Here is a 25132-nt window from a genome sequence, read left to right as displayed (position 1 = left end):
TACAACCAGAAGAATTAATTATTTCCATTTACTAGAAACTAATTAACTAATTGTAAACAAAAAAGCATTTATTTTTTATCTATATAAATTATAAACATTGTTTTTTTTTTTCTTTAATTTATGAATATTTAAATTTCTAAAAGGTTTTCCGAATATTGCCTATGAGATTTGTATAAAATATAGACATTTTATATAGATACACAATGTAGATAAAATATAGACATTTTATATAGATACAATTTATGAAGATTCTCATTATGTCACTTTCATGAATAATTTTAAGGGAGATGGAATGAAAGGGTTTTAAATGCCTTTAAAATTTTAAGTATTTCTGATTTTTACCATGAAAATATCAATTAATAAATATTTCCCAATATACTTTTGGAGTATTTTAAAGGGTTGTTGGCGTTGAGCACAGCCTCATATTTAAAAATTTCCAAAATTTGGAATTTGTATGGCATTTTAATATTTATTAGGTACCAATTAATATATTCTGACAGTTTTTGTTTGGAGAATTTGAAGATATTCTAGAGGAGTGCAGAACACCCAAATTTTATCATGTGCCCCCCCCTTTTAAAAATCCAATTATTGACAGTTTAAAGCATACATATTCAACACAAATTAAGTCAAATTACCAAGACCAAGAGGAGGAGGTGGCTCATCGTCACTTATTACTGCTTAACTTCTTTTTGAAAATTTAAATAACATTTGAACCATGGTTATTAGTGATGGTTGGGAACCATGTGATTCGTTGCTGTACTAACAGAGTATGAATATCACTAAATATTTAAAAATAAATTTTTATTCTATACTCACTCCTGAAAATAGCTTCGGAAGTGCAAAGATACACAGCAAGAATGGCAAATACATCTGCCAGCTCAACTCGAAAACTAATATGTAATGTAGAAAGAATTAAAGAATAGATTTGCAGACACAAATGTTCAAAAACATGTATATTTTTATAAACAGATCTACTTATGGACACAAATACCTCACATTTTTAAAAGTCTTGTGCTTAATTTATTAAAATTGTATAACTATTCCTTAAAAAAAAATTTGAAGTTAAATATCACTTCTGTTGATGGAGTCAATTTTTATGCTTATCCAGTGCCCTTTTTTGGGAAGCTGAATATCTTTCCCACAGTCATTAAACCAGTCCTTTGTCAAATATGTTCATCATTGGGGAGATGCTAAATAAACCGTAAATACATCTATAAATATAAAAGCGAAAATGTGTGTATGTCTGTAAAAGGCTTTTTTCCGAGAAGCGGTCGGTTGGCTCACAACTTCTTAAAACTTTTATATCACATATAAATCATAATATCTACGAGTTAACAACGGAGGTCGCCTGTCTATTTAATTTGTTCTTTGAAAAGATAAATATTCAACATTTTTCGCTCACCGCATGTGGATTAGGCTTTTTTGTATAATAAAAGCGACACTAATTCTGGCGGTATTTTTCTGGTCACGATCGCCGGAAATGTCCGAAAGCAATCAGCTTTGATCAATGTGGAAATTTTCCTTATATCAGACAATTGCTATTCAATTTAGACAATTCCCTTGTTATGGGGAGCTGGTTCCCCCCCCCCCATATCTTAGAAAATAGAAATAAAGAAAGCATTCCCACAGTAAATAAAATACTGTCCTGCAGTCAAAGTTGACCTCATTAAGTCATTAAAACGTGCACCTGCCAATTCTTAATATTAAATAAATTCAAACATGTTTCCGTTAGTATTTCGCAATGTCCCAATGGTTAACGTTGCATATATTTTTTTCACACTTTAATTTTCAACTTCACCTCAAGGGTTCGGGTCCGGGTCCGGGTCCGGGTCCGGGTCCGGGTCCGGGTCCAATCCTCATACTTACCTACCAAAACTTATTTTTTATTGTATCCCCCCCCCTCGACACAAACACACGGGTGTTTTGATTTACCCAAAACCATACACACCTCCAAACATCCGGGCAACGCCGGGTACCCCCTGCTAGTAGAAGAGGTAAAAATGGTTAAAAGTTTAATTGAAAATATTTTAGCTTTAATTTATTCATTAGCTTTGTTACGAGATAGTCTTGAAACTAACATCCAAAAAAAACTACAAAGTTTGGTGCGTCATCCGATCCCCATAGTTTGGTGCGTCATCCGATCCCCATAGTTTAGTGCGTCATCCGATCCCCATAGTTTGGTACGTCGTCCGATCTGCATAGTTTAGTGCATCGTCCGATCCGCATAGTTTGGTGCGTCGTCCGATCCCCATAGTTTGGTGCGTCGTCCGATCCCCATAGTTTAGTGCGTCATCTGATCCCCATAGTTTAGTACGTTGTCTGATCCCCATAGTTTAGTGCGTCATCCGATCCGCATAGTTTGGTGCGTCATCCGATCCGCATAATTTGGTGCATCGTCTGATCCCCATAGTTTGGTGCAGCGTCCGATCTCCATAGTTTGGTGCGTCGTCTGATCCCCATAGTTTGGTGCGTCGTCTGATCCCCATAGTTTGGTGCGTCGTCCGATCCCCATAGTTTGGTGCGTCATCCGATCCCCATAGTTTGGTGCGTCATCCGATCCCCATAGTTTGGTGTGTCGTCCGATCCCCATAGTTTGGTGCGTCGTCCGATCCCCATAGTTGGCTGTGTCATCCGATCCTCATAGTTTGGAGGTAAAAATGGTTAAAAGTTTAATTGAAAATATTTTAGCTTTAATTTATTCATTAGCTTTGTTACGAGATAATCTTGAAACTAACATCCAAAAACAACTACAAAGTTTAGTGCGTCATCCGATCCCCATAGTTTGGTGCGTCATCTGATCCCCATAGTTTGGTGCGTCATCCGATCCCCATAGTTTGGTGCGTCGTCCGATCCCCATAGTTTGGTGCATCGTCCGATCCCCATAGTTTGGTGCGTCGTCTGATCCCCATAGTTTGGTGCGTCGTCTGATCCCCATAGTTTGGTGCGTCGTCCGATCCCCAAAGTTTGGTGCGTCGTCCGATCCCCATAGTTTGGTGCGTCGTCCGATCCCCACCAAAGTTTTTCGCGCCCGTCCGATCCCCACCAAAGTTTTTCGCGCCCGTCCGATCCCCACCAAAGTTTTGCGCGCCCGTCCGATCCCCACCAAAGTTTTTCGCGCCCGTCCGATCCCCACCAAAGTTTTTCGCGCCCGTCCGATCCCCACCAAAGTTTTTCGCGCCCGTCCGATCCCCACCAAAGTTTTTCGCGCCGTCCGATCCCCATCAAAGTTTTTCGCGCCCGTCCGATCCCCACCAAAGTTTTTCGCGCCCGTCCGATCCCCACCAAAGTTTTTCGCGCCCGTCCGATCCCCACCAAAGTTTTGCGCGCCCGTCCGATCCCCACCAAAGTTTTTCGCGCCCGTCCGATCCCCACCAAAGTTTTGCGCGCCCGTCCGATCCCCACCAAAGTTTTTCGCGCCCGTCCGATCCCCACCAAAGTTTTTCGCGCCCGTCCGATCCCCACCAAAGTTTTTCGCGCCCGTCCGATCCCCACCAAAGTTTTTCGCGCCCGTCCGATCCCCACCAAAGTTTTGCGCGCCCGTCCGATCCCCCCCAAAGTTTTATAAAGTAGACAAATATAAAATTTATTTCTGATCGTTCAATGCAACTGACTTTGTACATGTAAGGGACTCAACATTTTTCTTTTTTTTTTCTTTTACATATTTATATTCTATTTTGCTTATCTGATGAATTTTTTTAAAAATATCTTTCACAAATACATTAATCCATTTGTTAAGAATGTATAAATTATTAGACTTTTAAAGTTATTGGATGGCAGATTTGTTATTTATGATGTAGTTGAGTAGGAATAAACACGTAGAGCTCAATCATATTTTTAAGAGTATTGAAATTATATATTTTTTAATAAGTAAGACACTGATGGTTTGATTGGCTATATCTCTACTGACAGTTGTTGATGTAGGAAATTAGTTTTTTCGGTCTTAGGCAATATACTATAGTTACATCCTCATTTGGCAAAACTAACAGCAAATTATGTGGAAAATACAAATCTTTATATATATTTAATGGCCAATTATATTTTACTGAGAGAATGGGTTAATTGATAAGGTCTAAGTATGAGGGGGGGGGTGAAAGCAAGAACAATGTTGGTTTAAATAATGGGTCATGTATAAAGAATTTATAAATGATAATATTTAAGGGTAAAATAAAGTTAAAGAATAAATAAAAAAAAATTGGACCAAAATTATTAACAATAAGTAAAAAGCATGTGAGATTGTCAGGATGAAAATCTGACAATGTCTAGACAAAATTAAAAAGAAAAAGGGTTAAGCAAAAACATTGATTGAACACAATAAAATCAACACGGACACATGTAGAGATTGATATTTCACTAAATATTTGTTGAGACTTCTTCTAGAGAAAGGTTATTTTGCAGGCAAAAACTAAGTATTTGTACACACATAGATGGGTGACTCTTAACTCCTACTACTCATTCGTGTATAAATATTTCATTTTTGCCTGTATATTATCTCTAATGAAAGGTTTACTAAATATTTAGTTGAAATATTGATGTGTTCATTTTATTACATCCTGTATAGATATTTTCGTTTAATCCTCTTTTTTTTCTTTTTTTTTTTTTACATAGGCATCACCACATTATCAAGGCCCAGAGGCCACTCAAGGATAAGGGTTAAAGAGTGTACAGTAGAAATTGGTCAATATAGTAATCATTAGTAATGAAAATTTGGTAAATTTAAAAACTTATATGGAACGGCTCATCAAGAACTTATTTACTTTAGACTTCAACACAACCATATTGTAGTCAGCCGGAAAGCAGGAAAACGGAAGACAATTCCACAGGCGTGCAGTTCTAAGAAAGAAGCTTTGTTCATGGAATCTACGTTTAGGTTTAGGCACAGATAAAGAGTGGGGGAAATTATTGATAGTGTTTACAGCTAGACGAGTGTTTCTTGTGAAAGTTTGGCGAGGGGGGACCATAGATTGAAGCTCAGTCGAACACTTTCCATGAAAATAACGATACATCAGAGACAAACTCGCAACATCTCTTCTGAGATAGAGGTTGCAGCGAAGAGAAAAGGACATCTCCTACGAGGCTACGAAGTCTATTTTGAACTCTATCAAGGCAGGACAAGTCCTTTCTAGCAGCTCCTGCCCAGATGTGGCAACAGTATTCCATCTTTGGACGTACCTGGCTCTTATATAGATAGAGAATAGCATCAGCAGTGAGATATTTACCGGATCGATAGAAAGATCCCACCATTTTTCCAGCGGCCTTGGCAACAGATTTGATATACGTGTTCCATTTAAGATCAGGAGTAATGGTCAAGCCCAGAAGCTTGTCAAAACTTGAGGCCTCCTGAAGACGAGAGCCATACATTTCAATTGATGCCAAATGTGGATTAGAATGTTGATGATGTAAAGAGAGAAGCTTGGTTTTAGATGCATTAAAAGTAACCAGCCACTCCTTTCCCCATTGTACTACGTGCTCAAGATCAGAGGAGAGAGAATTGGAGAGAACTTGGTCGTTTACTGTCTTAGATGTGGTACCATAAATGGTAGTGTCGTCAGCATAAATGTCTACAAATGATGTAAGGATGTGATTTGGAAGATCATTAATGTAGATCAGGAAAAGAGTTGGGCCCAGGATGGATCCCTGAGGGACACCGGCATTAATACTGTGAGCTTCTGATTTTTGCCCCTCAACTACTACTCTTATGAACTGCTGTAGATCTAGCAGAACGGAAACCATATTGAGTGTCACTAAGAAGGTTATTTTTGTTGAGATGGTTGATTACTTCTGTATTTAACACAGATTCTAGCAACTTACTCATGATGCACAGGAGACTTATTGGCCTGTACAGAGAGGGGGATGAGCGATCACCTGAATTCTTAAATACAGGGCATACTGATGAGATTCTTTTATTTCCTTTTTAATTTTGTCCATAAGATACATCATATAAATGATAGATTTGGTATATTTTTCATGTGAACATCATTTGATTGCACATTTTTTCAGTCAGACACTTTGAGTCTGAAATCTTTCACTAAAGCTGCAGAAAGTGGAATAAAATGATTTTGTTTTTGAAATTGAATATGTGATAACCTCATATCAAAACCAATTCTAACTGCATAAAAAAGTTCTTTATCTTACCATTAGATTTTACATATATTTTTTATTCTGATACAATTACTGGTTCTGTTCTAATTTCTGATTCCTTTTAGAATTTTTAAATATTTAGTTATAGGGTTCTTGTTTTTAATAATGTTTGGATTACCATAAGAACACCTGTAAAATGTGCAAATTTATTTTAGCAAAAAATAAATTTGCACTTGAGGGTGGGGATGTACATTATACAAGTAAATCTTTCTATTTTATTCACAAGTGTTTCCTTGTAATGAGGAAACTAAAAATTTATTCTTTGTTAAAAATAAGGTTAGGAGCTGGATTTCGATTACTTTAAACTGATCTTGTGTCTAATCTGTCCTAACGGGAAAGCAAAAATTTGTAAGTTTTTTTGTTTTTTTTTGTAAAATGTATTTTTTAATTAATTTCTATGATCATTTTTAATGTAACTCAAAAGGAGAACTCTTGCTTGAAAGGGAAATTAAAATTGCCTCGGGCTGGAAGAATTTCTCCTTCATTGGCTAAGAACAGATATTGAAAAAACAACTCAGAATTCCATTCTCATAGGAGAAAGAAATAGACATAATCTCTACCATATTTTTTTTTAATATACTCACTGTATGTACTCTTCGTATTTATTCAAATAAATTTGAATACATATACATACAAAGAAACAAATAAGACAATAGTTTTAATTAAACATGGTTTTCCAAGAAAAAATTGTTTGAAATATAAGCGATTTCGTTTGTATTTGTTAAATGTTATTTTGTTTATAGATTTTGCTTACAGAAAAAAAATATTTGTTTTTTTTTAATAAGCCTTTATAATTACAAAATTAGTTTAAAGGTTTAAATATTATCCATCTGCTTTATAAGTTCAATGGAAAAATTAGAAATGTGCGTATTTAAAAAAATGGATAGTTTTATTTACAAGCAAGTTTTGTTATACACACATCTTTAATAAAAAAAAAAAAAGGTTTTGTAAATAAAAAAAATATGATGGAAAAGACACTTCAAATGTACCTAACTATGAAATTTTAATTATAATGAGGCATTAACTTTTAAATTTTAATTTTAGCCTTTAATCATTTGCAAGTAAAATGGCATATATGTTAATTTCAAAAATTCAGTACAGTATTATGCCAGTTAAAGATCTATGGGCAAGGCATGTTATTTGTATGTACATGTGTGTCTATCCATATTGAAAAAAGAAACCTGGTACATGTATTTCTGTGGATGCATAGATGTTTATATGTGTGGATATGTATGGAGATTCACAGTATACATAGTTTTTTTGTTGTTGTTGGAAGCTCCTAATTGATTGATGATATATCTTATTTCTTAATTTATTTTTTGAATGCTTAGATTCCTACATGATTTTAACTCAATTCTCAGACTGGCTTCTGACCGGCTGAAGTCTGTTGAACCAAATATATTGATGTTAAACATAGAAGCCACTGATCTACTAGAAAGAGTGTCCATGTATAGTTGCATATATGTGTGGGTATTTCCATATGTATATATTTGTATGTATAAATTGTGTGAAGAATGAGTGGTGGGATATCTAAATGTTTTTTGGGTAGGAGTTAATTTTAATTTATATATATTTTTCTTAATATTTTAAAATATTTTTTATACATTTTTTATATATACATCTCTGTATATATGTTTCTCTGTGAGTTATGTTTCTCGTTTACTGACGTTATTGAGGAGAAACATTTTTAATAGTTTTGTGTATGCATATGTATATGTGTGTGTGTATCTGTGTATGATTATATGCTAATGGATGTATGTGTTTATTCATACATATTTCATATTCTTATGATTGTTTGAGGTTCAGTAAGTGATCAAAACATCAAAGGAGACATGGCCCATCCTGAAAAACTGGATAGCAGATTTATTTATATTCCTTGTTATTACAAAATTTTTGCCATATCTTTTAAAAAATGTTTTTAATCACAGCTACATTGCAGGACTTTTTAGTTAAGACATAACTCCTAAAAATGTATAAATATTTTGATAGGATATTTAGAAAAAAATTGGTTGAGATTCAGTGCCCTTTCCTCTTCTTCCTCCTACCAACACCCAAATGCAGTTAAGCAACCTATATATAATGTGTCCAGATATCCACGAAACTAGCCAGAGACAGGGTCTAGTTTGAAAAAGAATGCATGGCTTGACAAAGTATAGCAAATTTATTTAATTATGTTCCTGGTTATTACAGGTATTCACCGTGTCTTTTAAAAAACGCTTTCATTTAAGGTAGGGAGGCAAACTTCTTAGCTTAAATTATGCAAATTTAGTTCTCTCCCAAAGTCATGTTTCTCTTAGGCAACATAGCAATATAAAAAGGGGAATCTATCTCTAAACTTCCTTATACTAAGTACGATACTTGGATTTTATTTTTTGTTTGGATTTTCCTTTCTAAAGAAGTAGAAATGTGGATGCATTTTTGACGGCCCAGAAACTCTTGCTTCCCTTCCTTTGTGGCACAGAACTCATCTTCAGCGAATGAGGAATGAGTGATGTTTCTGACCAAGGGGGAGAAAACTCTGTTTACTTGGTCAGCAATTTTGTACGTAGCTAGAAATGATTAAATTCACTTTCCATTTTTTTCTTGTTGCCATGTCGCTAAAAAGGGTGCTGGAGGTAAATATTTTCCTGGGCTGACATTATCTACCTTATAGTCAGGGACCCAAACCTTGGTATTTTTCCCAAGGAGGCTACCCTATCAGCATGTGCAAAATATTAAGGCTACTGATTGCTATTTAGTGAATAGTCTGGACCATGCGGTAGCTTTGGGTGGGGTCTTTCGATGCTATTTTAGTGGGAACTGCTATCAACAAAAGCTTTTCTTCACTTATTCTTTCGTCCATATTCGCTCTCTCTCTCTCTCTCTCTCTTTCTCTCTCTCTCTCTCTCTCTCTCTCTCTATATATATATATATATATATATATATATATATATATCTTCTCTGCCCTGCTCTAAATAACTCTGCTGATTCCTTCCACAAATGCCATAAGCTATGAAAAATTTCCACAAACAAATCAAGAGGAAACCCAAAATTTACAACATAGATTCCCCCCACCCATCCACACACACACACACACTACAGTCTCCTTCTCTAATATCGGAAATCTTATGTTCCGACCTTCCAGAAATTGAAATCCAATTATAGTAGACCGAACCCAACCTGTTGTTCTTGTGTGAAATTATCAATAGCTGAATTACTTAGCCAATTTCTCCATCAAAGACTATTTTAATTTCATACCCAAACTTGACCATCAAGATCGCCATGGAAATGGAATATGTGCCTACATCAAGTATACTTTCCTCTATGGCAGAGACATCTCTAAAGAAGACATCAAGCATCCCTACATTAGGGCAGGTCGATTTGCAACTTTTTTCAGAAAATCAACATGGCACTGGGATTTGGGATTTGATGTGATAAGAACATATACCAAAAATTAGATTCCCATCTTGAACAGAAAATTGAGCATTTAATTTTAAAACTCGTGTAATAAAATGCTGAAAAATCCGTTATTTTCATAGCATTTTTTACAACACTGACTTTGAAATTTTACTATTTTTTTTATAAAATATTCAATTAAAATTGATATATTTATATGAAATACATTGAAAGAAAAGTATATACATGAATTATAATTTTAATTATGAATCACACCTAGCAAAATATCAACTTTTACTGCATTGATTAAACAAAAATTGTAAAAAAGCTAATTAGCAACTAAGTCTTTTAAATTTCACAATTCAAAAAGATATGTGGAGATGTATTACACAATATAACAACTTGATACAAGTTACATGGTTATGTATTTCAGTTTTTTATTAGAGGCAATAATATAAACTTATACAGAACAATTTAGTTCTAGTATAATTTCTTTTTGAGGAAAATGAAGGTCTAATTTGCTGGCACAATGACTTTGTAATAATGTGTCTATGTCTTGCTTCCTGCCCATATACAACTTTTTGAGAAAAATTAATTAAATTTGACCAGTGTATTGCTGCAAAATTGATAGCAGTAATCGTTTTAATTTTTTGTTCACTATTTCTGGACCCCCCCCCAAAAAAAACAAAACAAAAAAAACCCAATTATTTGAAAACACTTATTTTTTTCGATGTAATATGAATAAAACTAACTATTGTTTGGGTAAATTAAGAAAACTAATAAAATTTAATGGATAAATATTTATTTACCTAATGGACAAAATCATTTGAATGCCCTCTTCTCTCACATCCAATTCATCTGAGTTTATCATCGATATTATATTTTCCAGAAGTAGTGCAAAAGCACTATATTTTGAACTGTTTAAAACAGTAATTTGGATTTCAGTTAACTGTTTTGTTCTCTGAATCATTAAAATATACTGTTGTTGGTTAAAAAAAATGTTGTTGGTTTTGATCTTAAACCAACAACACTTGGATGATAAATTTGACCAAAATGTTTAATTTATCACAGTGTTTGAGGATAGACACATTAACCTTGTGGCTTATGTTAGCCATCTTCCTTGATTCAAGGGCCCAATTTTCTAACTTAACTTCTCCACAAGAAATGTCAACAGCATACTCAAAAAGTAGCCTCTGGTCTTCACACTTAAATTATTTGTTTCTTCTGCTGTCAGATAATGATGATCGGGAGGGACACTAATTTTTTAGAATTCTACTTGAGGCAAATTTTGATAATTATTGATACAAAGTTTCCCCAAAGTACCAGTAAATGTTGTTAGGCTTTTTGTTGTTCCATCAATTAATTTAAAAATTGCTGTAAATGGCAGTTCTTCTAGTGGAACCTGAAAATTGCAAAATTTGCATGTTTAATAATAGAGGCAGATTACATAATAAATACCAATATATTATTTTATTTTCCACAAAAAAGGAACATAATTGCAGGTGAATCTATAGAATTAATTTTACCTCCTTGTTAGGAGGACAAGTGCAGATTATGTGCCTTTATGACAATTTTCTATCTTGCACTTTACTGCAAAGTCATCACATCTCAAGGCAGAAAGTTTACAGCTACAAGAAGTTATATCAAACAGTCTGTCTAGCTGTTCCTTCATTCTTTTCACTTTGATTGCTGCAAGAGATTTCCTGTCAATCTGTTTGGCCCTCTTATAGCAAAATATATTGACCTTCTGTCCTATATAATGTTACCTTAACAAGGGCAATTGTGGCTTGACTGCTGGTCAAATACTAATTATTTCCTTGGCAATTAACTTAGAAATCTCACTATTTTTTTATGTGGAGATAACTGTTTTCGAGGAAATAACTAAACTGGATGACTTGTGAAGATGAGGGTGCTGTTTCATCCAAATGACAAGGTGGGCCAGCAAATTTTGTGAACCACAGGTTAAAACTGAACGTCGTGCTTTTACTGAAATTCTAATCTGAAAAGTAAAATAAATGGATTATAACTGAAGGAAACTGTATTAGGCTATCTTCCAGTTTCATACGTAAAAAAATAAGTGCTAGTTATAAGAAATAATGAAAAACTTTGTAGAGTTGAATTAGATGTATTGAAGAGAGAGGACCAAACAAATCAGAGGTATAGTAGTGTTTAGTTTAGACATTTTTAGCAGATTTTATCTCCTCATTCGATAACATGAATTTATCCATAAAGAGATTCATCCTTGATGTAGCTATGCCATTTTAAACGAATGTTTAGTGTTTAGAGTTTGAAAAACCTGTGCTTGTGCATCTATGTTACTATGCTATTTTTAAAAGTATTTTCAAGTTAAATTTAATTTTTATGAAATTTCTGTTTATTAAATTTTTAGGTGAAAGTACAGAATAGTTACAATGCAATCTCCTTCCTATATTAAGAATGGCTTTCTAAATAAGTTATTTTAGCACAATAACATAGATGCACAAATAACGAAAAACCTTTAAAGGAGTTTCCTTATTTACTCGTATTAATCTTTGTGTGTTATCTGATTTTAAAACTATAATTTTAGAAGAAAAACACTGCTTAAAAACAATTACTCCCTAAAAATAAAAGAAATTAAAATTTGACACTAATTTTCTGCAAAGTATTTTTTATTAAGTAGAAAAACTTGAAAATTTACGTGGTTATGTTTTGTAAAGAATGTGTAGAATTAAATTGTATGGACTATTTTTTTAAAATATAAAACTGCAGTATTACGATATTTTAATAAAAATTTCAAAAAGAATGTGATGTGAAATATTAGGTTGGTAAAAAAATAATGTTTTGATATTCATTTAAACATCAAAAAATGCCATTATTTTTGCACCAACCTAATAGAAAAACACATTAAAAAAGATAAAACGAATATGTTTAAATTCACTGCAGACACTTAAAATATAATAATATATATTTTAAACAAGTCTTTTTCGTTTTTCCTTTCGAAACAATTAAGCCTAAATCGTAATGTTTTCAAATTAAATAATAAACAAACATTAATTTTCAATATCAATAACGAGTGTGTTTTGTGACGGTGAAATCTAAAATGTTTCCACCCAAAAAAAGTTCCTGAAATGAAAAAGCAAACTTTGGTCGTTATTATTTAAAAAACATAATTTTGCCTTTACACTTAATATTTATTTTATTAATTCATTATCCTCACTCATTTTATTTAAAAATGTAGTTTAAAACATATTCTAAATAATGATTCCATTTTCTTAACAGTACAGATTGTTTGGATGACGGAACGTTCTTAACAATTCACCGAAAAACTTTTAATTGCATCGCTTCAATTTTTCAACTTTTAAAGTCATTTCCTCAAGCAAAGATAACGATTTTGAGAAAAATATTTTGTGTAGGTCTTTTCTATGTCAAACCCCAACTATCATTACCATTGCCTCATCGGGGTTCCAAAATCGACCTGCCCTACCCTACATGTGCTTTAGAGTAATGATCAGAGCACATTTATATTTGCCCTTAATCACCCCCACAATTATGGAGGAGTTATCTTTGAGATTATCGCAAAGCAAATTGATCATACCCATCTGCTCATCCCTCAGCCAACATTCATATTTGTGGAGATTTCAATATTCACAATACTGAATGATCCTTTGATTATTCGGTTGTCTCAATAAATGTAAAAAACAAATATAATAAAAATCTCCCCAAATATTGCTCCATCGAGCAGTGTATTGATACTTGATGACAAACTGGGATGGTTTCCAAATGTTCACGTTGGAAGTACCCCTACACCGTTTAAAAAAACTGCCTCAGCTATAACATCTGATTTATCTGTTTGGTTAACCATTGGCATAGACAGCTAAATATCCTTCAAGAAATTCCAACACTGAATATCCAGCCATGGTACATCCCTAAATGTGCTGCTGCTATTGCACTTAGAAACCACTACTTCAGTTGCTTTATACGTAATTGATGCTTTGAAACTAAAATCACCTTTAGAACTGCCAGCAGTGATTGCAAAAGATGATAGAAAATGCAACAAAGTCATATGCCCAGTCCATTAAGATCAAAGTATAATAACAGTGGCTTGGTCAAAATTAGTTTTGACAAATAACAAATAAGTTCCTGAAGTTCAAGTTCTCCATCCTAACCATGGGCCTGAGGTGATTTTGTCAGCATTTGACAAAACCAAACTCTTTGCTAGGAACTTTGCATCAAATTCAATTCTATGCGATTAAAGCCACCTTCCCCCTGAATTTCCTTCCAAGACCAAAAATAATCTGAGCAACATTCACATATCTGTTCACAATGTTGCCACATTTAAGAACCCTTGATGCCAGCAAAGCAACTGGTCCTAACAATATGATTCAAGTTACAACCAGAATAATCACTCATTCTTGCAAAGCTGTTCAATCATTGCATAAAGAAGAAATGCTTTCCAACACCCAAGAAAACATAATTAGTTTGCCTAGTATTTAAAAATAGTGGAGATCAGCCTTCTGCATCTCAGTCTTCAGACTAATTAGTTTCCTGTGTGCCACGTGAGTTGCTTGAATCTGTGTTAAATAGAGAAATTTTCAACCATCTCTGCAAAAAAGACCTACTCAATGACACACAATATGATCTTCATTCTGGAAGATCTACAGCTGATGTACTGACTGTAATTTCACATAGGATCAGTGGAGCTTCCTCTCAAAAGCAATAGCCCCTGACATGCCAAATGCCATTGATAGGGTTTGGCATAAAGCTATGGAATATCTGGAAATGTATTCTCAACCATCAAATCTGTTGCCAATGTTGCTGCAAAAATGATTGCTCCATTCTACCACTCCAGAAGATATTTCACTCTCAATCTTCTACATGTATACGAGTCAGGTACGTCCTAAAATGGAGAAATGTTACCAGATCTTGGCAAGAGCTGCTCAGAGCACCCTATATTGTCTTGATAGTTCAAACTGGCTTCGAAATCTCCCTGCAACCTCTTTCCCACAGAAGAGACATTGCAAGCCTATATTTGCTTTATCATTATTTTCATAGTAAGTACTTATCTGAGCTTCAATCTATGCCTCGACCTTGCTAAACTTTCACAAAAAACACTTGTCTAGCTACGACGACTGTTGACAATTTCACTTACTCTCTATCTCTGCCTAAATCTAAATGCAAATTTCATGAACAAAGTTTCTTTCCCAAAACGGCCTGCTTGTGGAAGTCCGTTCTGCTTTCTAGTTGATTTCAATTCGAGTCCAATGTAAACAAGCTCCTATTAAGCTGTCCCCTTAAATAATCAAATTTTATTTAATTTCCACTGATGACTACTGTGTGGTAGTCTCGGTGATCGCTGTGCATTCATTGACCCTTGACCTCATGTGGCCTTTGATCTTTGATAAGTGGTGACTCCCTCGTAAAATAATGCATCACTGGGATGAAAAAATATTTTGAGAGTGACTATAAAGATAAATAAAAATATAAGAATTCTATCAATGGAAATACATAAGGGTGTCAGAATGGGAGTGTGTTAATATGTATGTAAATATGCGAGAGTGTAAAGAATATGTGGGTATATTTATTAGTGATAATCGCCCCCCCTCTCCAAAATGATATGCAAGAATTTAATTTTTCCATTCCTTTTAGTTCAATGGGTCAAAGAAGCTGGATTTTTCAAAAAAAAAAAAATTACAGCGGAAACATGTATGCACATACGAGATGCCTCCAATGTTTCCAGACTTTTTTTTCTATACGCATTTAAAATTGTGGTAGACTCTTGAAGATTCAGTATGTTATTGCTATACATCTTATGGGATGACTGACCAATTTTTATGATTTCAGGTTCAAATGAACAGCTACAGCAGGAATTGGAATATACCTTACTAAAGCCTGATTGTCATGTCTGATGAATTTCAAAAATGCAATCTGGATGCAAGGACATTTTAGAAGAACAATATGCAATAAATTCTGTTTTAAACTTGGAAAAAAATGACACGGAGACTGTTTTTGGACCATCTTGCATGAATCGAACATCAGTTTTTGAGTGGCATAAGAGATTCAATGAAGGTAGGGAGTCTGTGAGTGATGAGAGGAGTGAGAAAGTCAGAACACCAGAGTTGATTGGCTAAATAAAGAATTTTGCACATTTTGATGTCAGTGTAGAATCTACGCACAATTAGGGATGTACCGATTACTAAATTGACCGATTACTGATTAATCAGCCTTTGATAATCAGCTGATTTAATAAGTTTTCTAATGCCGATTTATCAGCAAATTTTGTTGTCATAAATGATACTAATATTAATTATATTGTAAATGAAGACAAATTAACTCCCTTTTTTGTTTGCCAGTGAAGATTTATCAAAGAGACATGCATCATCTACACCATATTATCAAATAATGGACATGACGCGATAACATGTAGACTTTTACAACTGCACTGAATTTGAGGCAAATAGATGTAAGCATATGGAAAATTTTCCTCCTTTCTTTTCCTATCGAATTATTATTATTATTTTTTACTTTAAATCATTTAAGTTTTCATGTTGAGGAATTTTAAAGTAAATCATTCTTCATCAGTCATACTCTTGTTCCTCATTTTCGGACTCTTGCTACCATTACATATTTTTATTTTTTCTGGTTTAGATAATGTATATTTTATTGAGATAAATTACTAATTAGATATCAGACATAATTAATTTAAATACGTAAAAAATTAACTAAATATTAAAAACAACCACCTCCAACCATTATGGCAACCAGTTTCTGCTGGAAGTATTTTGATGTCAATCTCAAGAATAAGAATACAGCTACCTGCAAGTTATGTCAAGCTATTACATCAAAGGGTGGCAAATCAGCAAAAGCTTTTACAATGACTAATATGTTAAATCATCTTAGAATTGTTCATTCAAAAGAAGAAAAAGTTGCAAATAAAAGGAAACACAATGAATATTCAGGGGAAGACATTCCAAGAACAAGTGGCAGCAACTATGAGCCTTCAGCAAAACAACAAACTACTATAGAATCAATATTGGCCAAAAAGAAAGTTTGGGATATTAGTGATCACATGTCACAAAAGATCCATTATCTGATAAGAGAAATGATTTGCTGTTGGTATTAAACCATATTCTGTAACATCTAACATTGGATTTAATAGGTTTATTGAAAAACTTTGTTCAAATTACAGCATTCCATCCAAAAAGTATTTCATTGCAAAATAATTTACGATATATTTACAAAAGTAAAACAAAAATTTAATTGTCTCCTGCTGAAATTAGCAGCATTTCATGAACTACAGGCATTTGGACAGCTACAACAGATAATGCTCTCTTTCTGAGTTTGACAGGTCATTGGTTTTCAAATAACTTTTAACAATGCGGAGCTGTGCTTAGAGTTGTTCGATTCCCTAGTGCACACACAGGTGCAAGAATAAGTGAAGAATTGGGCAATGTTTTAGATGAGTATAAAATTTTCAATAAAGTTTTCTTAGTCTTGTGGGTTTCAGGAACAAATATAGTTGCTGATGTCAGGGAATGTGATTTAGAATAACTATCATACATTGTAACTCAGACTGTGAAGACAACCATTACATCATCTAACAGAAATACAGTCTCCCACTTTAATCGCTTTCTATTAGCAAATTAACTGAAATACTGGATCAGCTTAATTGGGAAAAACAAACTCATTCCAGATGTGACCACATGATCGGATTCAACATATTATATACTGAAAATAAATTAAGAACAACGAAAAGCTCTTGTAATATGTGCTGTTAAGATTCCTACCTTAACAACTTACTAATGGGGACTTCTTTGAAAAAATATCCAGCTCCTGAGTCCATTTGAAGAAATCACCAAAGAAGCAAGCATATCAATGATAATACCTACAAATTTAGCTGTGAGGTTATTTTATATATGTTTTTCATCCTTTTTTCATCCTATTTAAATGATAAAAACTTGTGTACGTCTACTTTCTTAGACCCATGATTCAAATATTAATTTAGAAAGATTAGCATAGAAAACATATTTAGAATTGCATTTTACATCTACTTTTCACAGATGATAATGAAGCAGAATCAGCAGAATACGCTACCCTGCTGAGGGTCAAGAAGCATGAACATGTGTAAATTACAACATGGAAACTTTGAAAGCAACTGACAAAAAAGTAACCAACAAAAATGTCACAAAAGAAACTTTCATCACTCCTAGTATAAGACAATAAGAAATAAAAGTACAATTATTTCTAATTCAATTTCAGCCTTTATTTTTGAGGTGTGAAAAGTGAACATTGCATTAATTATAATAGCAAAATTGCACTGATGGACACTTTTTAAAGTATCATCAAATAAAAATGAATTAAATGATAGTAAATATAAACATTCAATATAATTCTATGCATAATGATTATTATGCCTATTTTTAAAACAATTCCAGCTGCAACTTACTTTATTATAAGCCGATAGAAATGATGTTGGCTCTTTACAGCATGTACTTCTTAAATAGTATCCTCAAGAAATATGATAATTTTATGTAGTGTTTTTCACTTTGTTTATCATGGCGATTTAATTAAGTAAACGTACATCAATTTAATTTTAATAAGAGAGAGAGAGAGAGAGAGCTGCATGTTATCAATGATAGTTCTTTATACAAATGGCATTTCTTTGCAGTTCTGTTGAATTCTTCGCTTGGCACTGATGAGATGATTCCCTCAATTCCTTTCCCAGTCAAAAACATACAGAGAAAAAACTTCAGTTGTCCTTCTTCACTGCTTGTGGCACAAATCACTTATTTTGCATTGTTTATTAAATTGTAAGGTGAAAGTACAGACTAGTTAGAAAAATACTCTCTCCTTCACGTATTAAGAACTGGGTTCCCAAAAATTTCTCTGCATAAGTACTATTGTTTTTTTTATTGTTTCAACATTTTTTATTTTTGTATTGGCTTTGTTCAAGTTAACTCTGTGATTATTTAAAAATGATTTATTTCTGGTTTGTGTGGACCATTCTGCTTTACATTGAATGCCCAGAATAATTCCCTTCGGATTAATGTTTACCAGTTTTAAAATAAGCAAACGAACTTGGCTGTTTTCAGAATAACAGAATATTTTTTATCTGGTAAACATTAATCAGAAAGGACTTTTTTCATGGCATATACGTGAAGCAGAATGATTTGCACACACTGGAAATTTTTAACAAGATATCGTTCATTTTTTTCATATGAGAATTTGAGACGATATAAGATTCCTACCATAACAACTTACTAACGGGAACTTGTTAAAAAAAATTGTCCAATTACTGAGTCCATTTGAATAAATCAATAAAGAAGCAAATCACAGAACTTCAACCATATCAATGATAATACCTACAATTTTAGTTTTGAGGTTATTTCTTTCAAAAGCTGTCCAATATAATTCTGATATTTCTGACTTTAGCAGAATCCTTACCAATGTGAAACAATTCAACGAATTAATGAAAACAAGATTTTCATCCGATCTAAATGATAAAAACTTGTGCGTTTCTACTTTCCTTGATCCAAGATTCAAATTTTAATTTCAAAAGGATTACATGGAAAACACTATTAAGAATTAGATTCTACATCTATTTTCTACTGATGATAATGAAGCAGAATCAGCAGGTTACACTTCTTCAAGCTATATCGAGGGTCAAGAAGATCAAAGTGAAAATAAAACTGTATCTCTTTCAAGCCTGCTTGATGAATTAGATTCAAATAAGCTTACGGTAACAAATGAAAACTTAGAGCAGATAGAAACTGAAAAGGAGTAAATCCCTTATGCTTAAGTGCACAAAAAAACTTGATTATTACGAAGCTTTACCATTGCTCGCAGGTGATCCATTTCAGTGGTGGTAGGAAACACAGGAGACCTTACCACTGCTGAGTAAACTGGCTTCAAAATATTTATGCACACCACCTTCATCTGTGGAGAATGAGAGTACAGGTGGTAATGTGTATGAATCTATGAGGATCAGGCTGCATCATAAGAATAGAGAAAGTCTAATGTTTCTACATTACAACTTAAAAGTATTCAACTTTAAATACTGAGGAGACTATGAGAACAGAGGAGGCAGGCAGCTGGAATAAAAGAGGAAGTAGAGCAGCAGCAGCAGGTGCAGAACTTCAGCTTATAGTTATTCACTTAAAGAATTACAATTTGTACTTTGTAGTTGGCTTGTAATTTTTTTTTTCTCATCTAATTGTTTAATTATATTCATTTAAGAATTGGAAATTGTATTATTTTGTATTTTTAGTTAATAAAGGCAAAAAGCAATAATAATAGCCAAGCATTTAATTAAATGTTAAGTTAAATTAACGGTTACTATGTTAATGTGTCAAAGCTATTTGGTGGGTCACTTGACAGTGAAGAAATGATTTAAATTTAATACAAAGGAGAAAAAAAATTAATTGGCAAATTGGCTGATTACTGATCAATCAGCTAAGTGGCCGATTAATCGGTACACCTCTACACACAATTATTCACAAGGAAGTAAAGGTGCTGAAGATTTGCGCAGTTTATCTCAAACGTGCTTGATCCATAACTTCATCCTTGTCACAGACTATTTGACCAAGACGGGTATCAAGACGGTGCCTCATGCTCCTATAGTCCAGACCTTGCTCCTGGTAACTTTTGGTTATTCCTCAAGCTAAAGGAAAACTTTAGAGACTGTCGTTACCAGGCCACTGAGGTATCAGTAGCCTGGGTCGTTATGGCACAATTATGATGAAAGAGGCTGTGATGAGGGTCATTGAGACGCTCATGCGAGAGGACTTCCGTAGGGTCTTTCAGAAGTTGGTGGAACAGTACAAGTGCATTGCAGCCGGAGGAGATTACTTCGGAGGGGATTAGAGTTTATCGATAAAAGTGCCTATACAAAAAAGTCTGGAAATTTATTGAAGGCACCTCGTATGTAATCAGTATTTGTACAGATAAAAAAATAATGCTTGTATATAAAATCCCACATTATATAATAGATATCAGTTTTTTGGGTTTTTTTTTTAAATATTTCAGCAGCTAAACTCTTAAAATGTCCTTATAAGCTCATTTCTTTTAATCACTATTTCTGAATTCATTATTCATTTATTTTTAATATTTTCTACAATCATATTTTTAATGCAGGTAATTTTTTTTTACATATTTACTTTTTAAATATCTATTTTTAAAATATTTAAAATTTAATCTAATTGTGTTGTAGATTTTAGTTTTGGAAATCTATCTTGCTAATAAATATTTGTGCATGTATATAAACTATTGTTTCTTTATCAATAAATCTTTAGGATGGAGACAGAGCTGGTAAAGTGTGAACCAAACAGCCCATTGGGTCTGGGACGCTGTGCTGTCCAAGTTCTTGACGACAACTTTCGACGTGATGTCTTCTCTGACTACAGTGGTCATGACGATTATGGATCTGACCGTTCATACCAAGGAGACAGCGGTGATAATATATCGCCCTGCAGTAATGATGTTAAACCAGACTTTAGTTCAGTTGCTTTGATCTCTGACCAGGAAAATCCGGATGGGACTAAAAAAATATGCTTAGTTTGTGGCGATGTTGCATCTGGATACCATTACGGCGTGTCATCGTGTGAGGCGTGTAAAGCCTTTTTTAAGAGAACTATTCAAGGTAAGTAACAGAGTTGTGTGCAAATTGTAAGTACACTTTTATGAATCATAAATGCAATCATGTTGAGTGAGGTTAAGGGAGAATATTTTTTAGAGCTGAATTAATTGATAATAAAAAAAAAAGGTGGACCATAAATATTTTTAATTTTTAAAATTAGATTGGTCTTTACAGTATTTACAACTAGCGATGTTTGTTGGTGCCCAGTGGTCATTTTACTTTCATTTTTGCTTTGCTTTTATTATGCTCATTATTTCTTTATTTACCAACTTAAGAATATTCACCCTAGAATTCATTTTCAAAACTGAACGTTTTTGCACCACTTTTGTGTCTCCTTATGATGATTGAAATCAAGATATTATGATACTAAACCTTATGTCTAGAATCTTGATTCCAATTTTGATCAAAATCCATTATATAATTTTTATTTTAGAAAGTGGCTAAACTTTAGGGCTTAAGTTAAAGAGGTCTTAAGTTGAAATCTCAATTATTAAATTATAGATAAAATTAAAATTTTCAGATGCTTAGTTGTGTCCATATATCCCTTAAAATCCCTTCAAAATATTCCAAGGACGCTGAAATTTGGAGTATATTTAATGTCTTATTCTTAAAATTTCACAAAAATTGAGGAGTATCTGAATTTCTACTAAGAGTTTCCAATCCCTCTTACTCCACTATGTGTAAGACCAAATTAAATATATCCCACATTACCCACCTTTTATGCAAATCATCTGCATTTCAAAATGAATAAATATCCATTAATTAGCTTGAGAGTTAATTCTGTACATACAAATCTATAAACAAATATACAAACTTTACAAATATACAGATAAAAAGATGAGATTTTCTAGATTTACATTTAATTATTATTATATTGTTTAGTATTTAAATTATTAAGCCAAATTCTTATAAAACTTCAAGCATTATCAAAGTAATCTTTTAAATTTCAATTTATAACATTTTTGCAGTAAAAAAACCCCCAAAACTTTCAATTTTTCAATGTATGAAAATTTGTAAAACTTTTTAGCTGTTTTAAATTACTTTCTATTAGAGGGTCTAAATACTTCCAAATTTTGAAGGGTCAACTATTTGCAAACTGGCTTATTTACAAAGAAACAAAAATTTATTCTAGTGTATTCTTTGTAATTAATATTTTTTTAATAGTTTTCAAAATTCATTTTATTTTGTGCTATTGATTTTAAGAAATAATCGATTAATGTAAATAATATGTATATATATATATATATATTAGTGATGGGACGATTCCAAAATTTTTCCCGATTCCGATACAATTACCAATTCCTTTCAAAATTACCGATTCCGATTCTTTTAAAATTCATACATATTTAATTAGAGATTTGTTTTGTTTTTGTTTTGTTTCTTTCGTAAATTTTCAAATTATTACATAAAACCCTGGGTAATGTCCGCGTATATTTTTCTCAAATGTTTGCTCTGTAATGGATTAAAAATTATAAGACAACAAAACATTTATTTTGATTTTAAAACAAAGCTATATTGTATCAGTTCGTATTTACTGTATAACATGCTACTTACATAAATAGTTAAATAGTTGAAAATATTCGAAGATTGGTAGGCAATATAAGAAAACTATGTAAGACAACATATTTAACAACGCCACATCCCATTGTTACGAACGAATTTCGAAATAATAATGTTACTATTTAGAAAAACATTTTTAACGTGAGATTGCGTGAGCTTTCTGTGCCTTCTCTCTATGGATGAACTAAAATTTTATTTTAATTCTAAAAATTTGGTAGGTTATTAAATTGATTTACTTTGCTATAAAAAATAAAACAAAACAAAAACAAAATGAAGTACAAATGGTGATGATGATGATGATGATGATGACCATGACGATGACATCAACAACGACGACGACTTTGTAGATTAACACGCAGCTAAATTCCTATTCCAAAATGAAATATTACTTTTATAGATTGTGTTTTTTAAAAAATTGATGGAAAGAAAAGCGATCATGGTACTTGTGCAGTTTATGTACCTCATTAAAAAACGAAAATTTCAAAAAACAATTATATTCTACGTACCCTTATGGAATGAAGTTCTCCTAAAAAAAATTTTTTTACTTAATTTCATCAAGTAGTTTTATTTTTACAGCTTGTTTTCAATCTCGGGAACATGGAATTTCTCTAATAAATCGCTTAATTGATATCAAAGGGAAGTAATCCATTATATTTCGACCGAAATCAATGCTAATGGCGTAGTTTAGATTGACTGTTTCGAATGCCTCGAATGAATGCGACAAAAACAAAACTACTTGATAAAATTAAGTGAATTTTTTTATGAGAACTTCATTCCATAACGGATACGTAGAATATAATTCTTTTTTTTTTTCTTTTTGACATTTTCGTTTTTAATGAGGGACGTAAACTGCACAAGTACTGCGATCATTTTAGAATTTAGAGTGTGAGATCAGTTTCAAATATAAATTTAACGTAAAATGATCATCGTTTCTGGCTACCCTAATTCTTTATGGATGTTAACTAAATTGTTTCCCACTAAATTATGTTCGATTTGCGACGTTGTAAAACCATGTGTAATCGCTTAAAAAGTAGACACCCCCTCCTCCAATAAGCGCACATAATTTAAAATTGGTAAAACACTACAATGTTTTGGAAAAGCAGCTCATTTTACGTTAAAGTTATTTGTGAAATTGACCCTCTATTTTGAATTCCTAATCGTTTATATTTATTTATAATCATGAGTGTTTATAGGCAATGTTTATATTTCATTTTTAAATAGTTACGTGTAAAACGGCACGATGATGTAAATAATGTATTCTCGTGAAATTATCGGTGTTTTTTATTCCATTTTCATTTTTCGCCCATCGCAACTATAACTTTTTGTTGCGAAAAGAAAAGTTTGATTCTCCATTTTATAAACGACACAGCCCTTTCCTACTACTAACCCTAAGTCCGTGATAATATAAAAAATAAAGAGTTGGATTCCCTATATTAAAGACCGACCTTGTGTCTAACACTACCTTCGGGTAGGGGACGACAAGTAAATAGAATCAGATGTGAACTAACTTACACACCCCCAGACAAAATGAGAGTCTACATTTTTAGGTGATTATGTGAACATATTTAAAAAAAAACAACAAAAAAACCCCAACTAATTTAAAATTTAGAGAGTGGGATCAGTTTAATATATATATATTTAAAGTAAAATCATCTTCATTTTCAGGCCATTATAAATTATTATGATTGTTCATTAAATTCTTTTACAAACTCTAAGTTAGACTGGTAAGTTCATAAAACCCGCATATTATCACTTAAAAAGTAACCTCCCATATACACAAATGCACAGAACTTATAGCAATCTTTGGTTAACTGTCCTTAAATGTTGGAATTACTTGGATATGGAGGCTCATTTTCTGTTAAATTTACCTGTAAAACAGACACTATAAATTCTTAAATTTATTATTTTCTTTGCTTCTCGTCTGGTGGATGATTTTTCAGAATAAGAAAGGAAGAAAAGGAGGCGAAATAAATGAATACACAACGAATAAATGCTACGAAAAACAAGCGAAGCTACATTTTCAATTACCTGGATAATTTTTTCTTTTTTCTTTTTGCACTTTAACTTATTTTAAAGTGTTTTTTAACTTAAAATAATGGTAGTGTGAAGCCTATTGAGTTAAAATCAAATAAAAATGGTGATATTATTTAAGCCATATTCGAGCCTCGATAATAGCTCAGAAATCAGAAATCAAAGTACTGATAGAAACCCAAGAAATGTCACTATGTTCACTCGATGTTATGTGAGAACAAGAAAAAAGGCCGACACATGATTTTTAACTCTCGATAATGACTCAAAAATTAAAAATTAAACAATATACTAGTAGAAACCCACCCAATAAATGTTACCAAAGACAAGATAAGTTACACTTCTACCTAACAAAAGAATATATTTTGACTTTTACAAAAAACAAAAACAAAAAAAAACAATTTGAACTTTTGCATCACA

General features: G+C 32.7%; 1 protein-coding gene across 4 annotated transcripts in view; it reads left to right on the top strand.

Annotated features, from left to right (window-relative positions):
- The window catches only part of LOC145268215 (steroid hormone receptor ERR2-like), a 274707-nt gene that overhangs the window by 16391 nt on the left and 233184 nt on the right, over nucleotides 1-25132 (top strand). For 2 of the 4 annotated variants that reach the window (XM_080123515.1, XM_080123513.1), the window contains exons 2-3: nucleotides 15843-15952; nucleotides 20781-21127. In XM_080123515.1, the coding sequence (XP_079979641.1) occupies nucleotides 15951-15952; nucleotides 20781-21127 (349 nt within the window). In that variant the 5' untranslated portion in view covers nucleotides 15843-15950. The remainder of the gene's footprint in view (nucleotides 1-15842; nucleotides 15953-20780; nucleotides 21128-25132) is intronic. The other 2 variants (XM_080123514.1, XM_080123516.1) reach the window with 1 other exon arrangement.

The sequence above is a fragment of the Euprymna scolopes genome, chromosome 43 (genome assembly GCF_053919585.1).
Source record: "Euprymna scolopes isolate OS-2025 chromosome 43, ASM5391958v1, whole genome shotgun sequence".
Classification (NCBI taxonomy): Eukaryota; Metazoa; Mollusca; class Cephalopoda; order Sepiida; family Sepiolidae; genus Euprymna; species Euprymna scolopes.
Note: the sequence above shows the minus strand (reverse complement) of the source record. Positions and strands in the feature narration are given on the sequence as shown.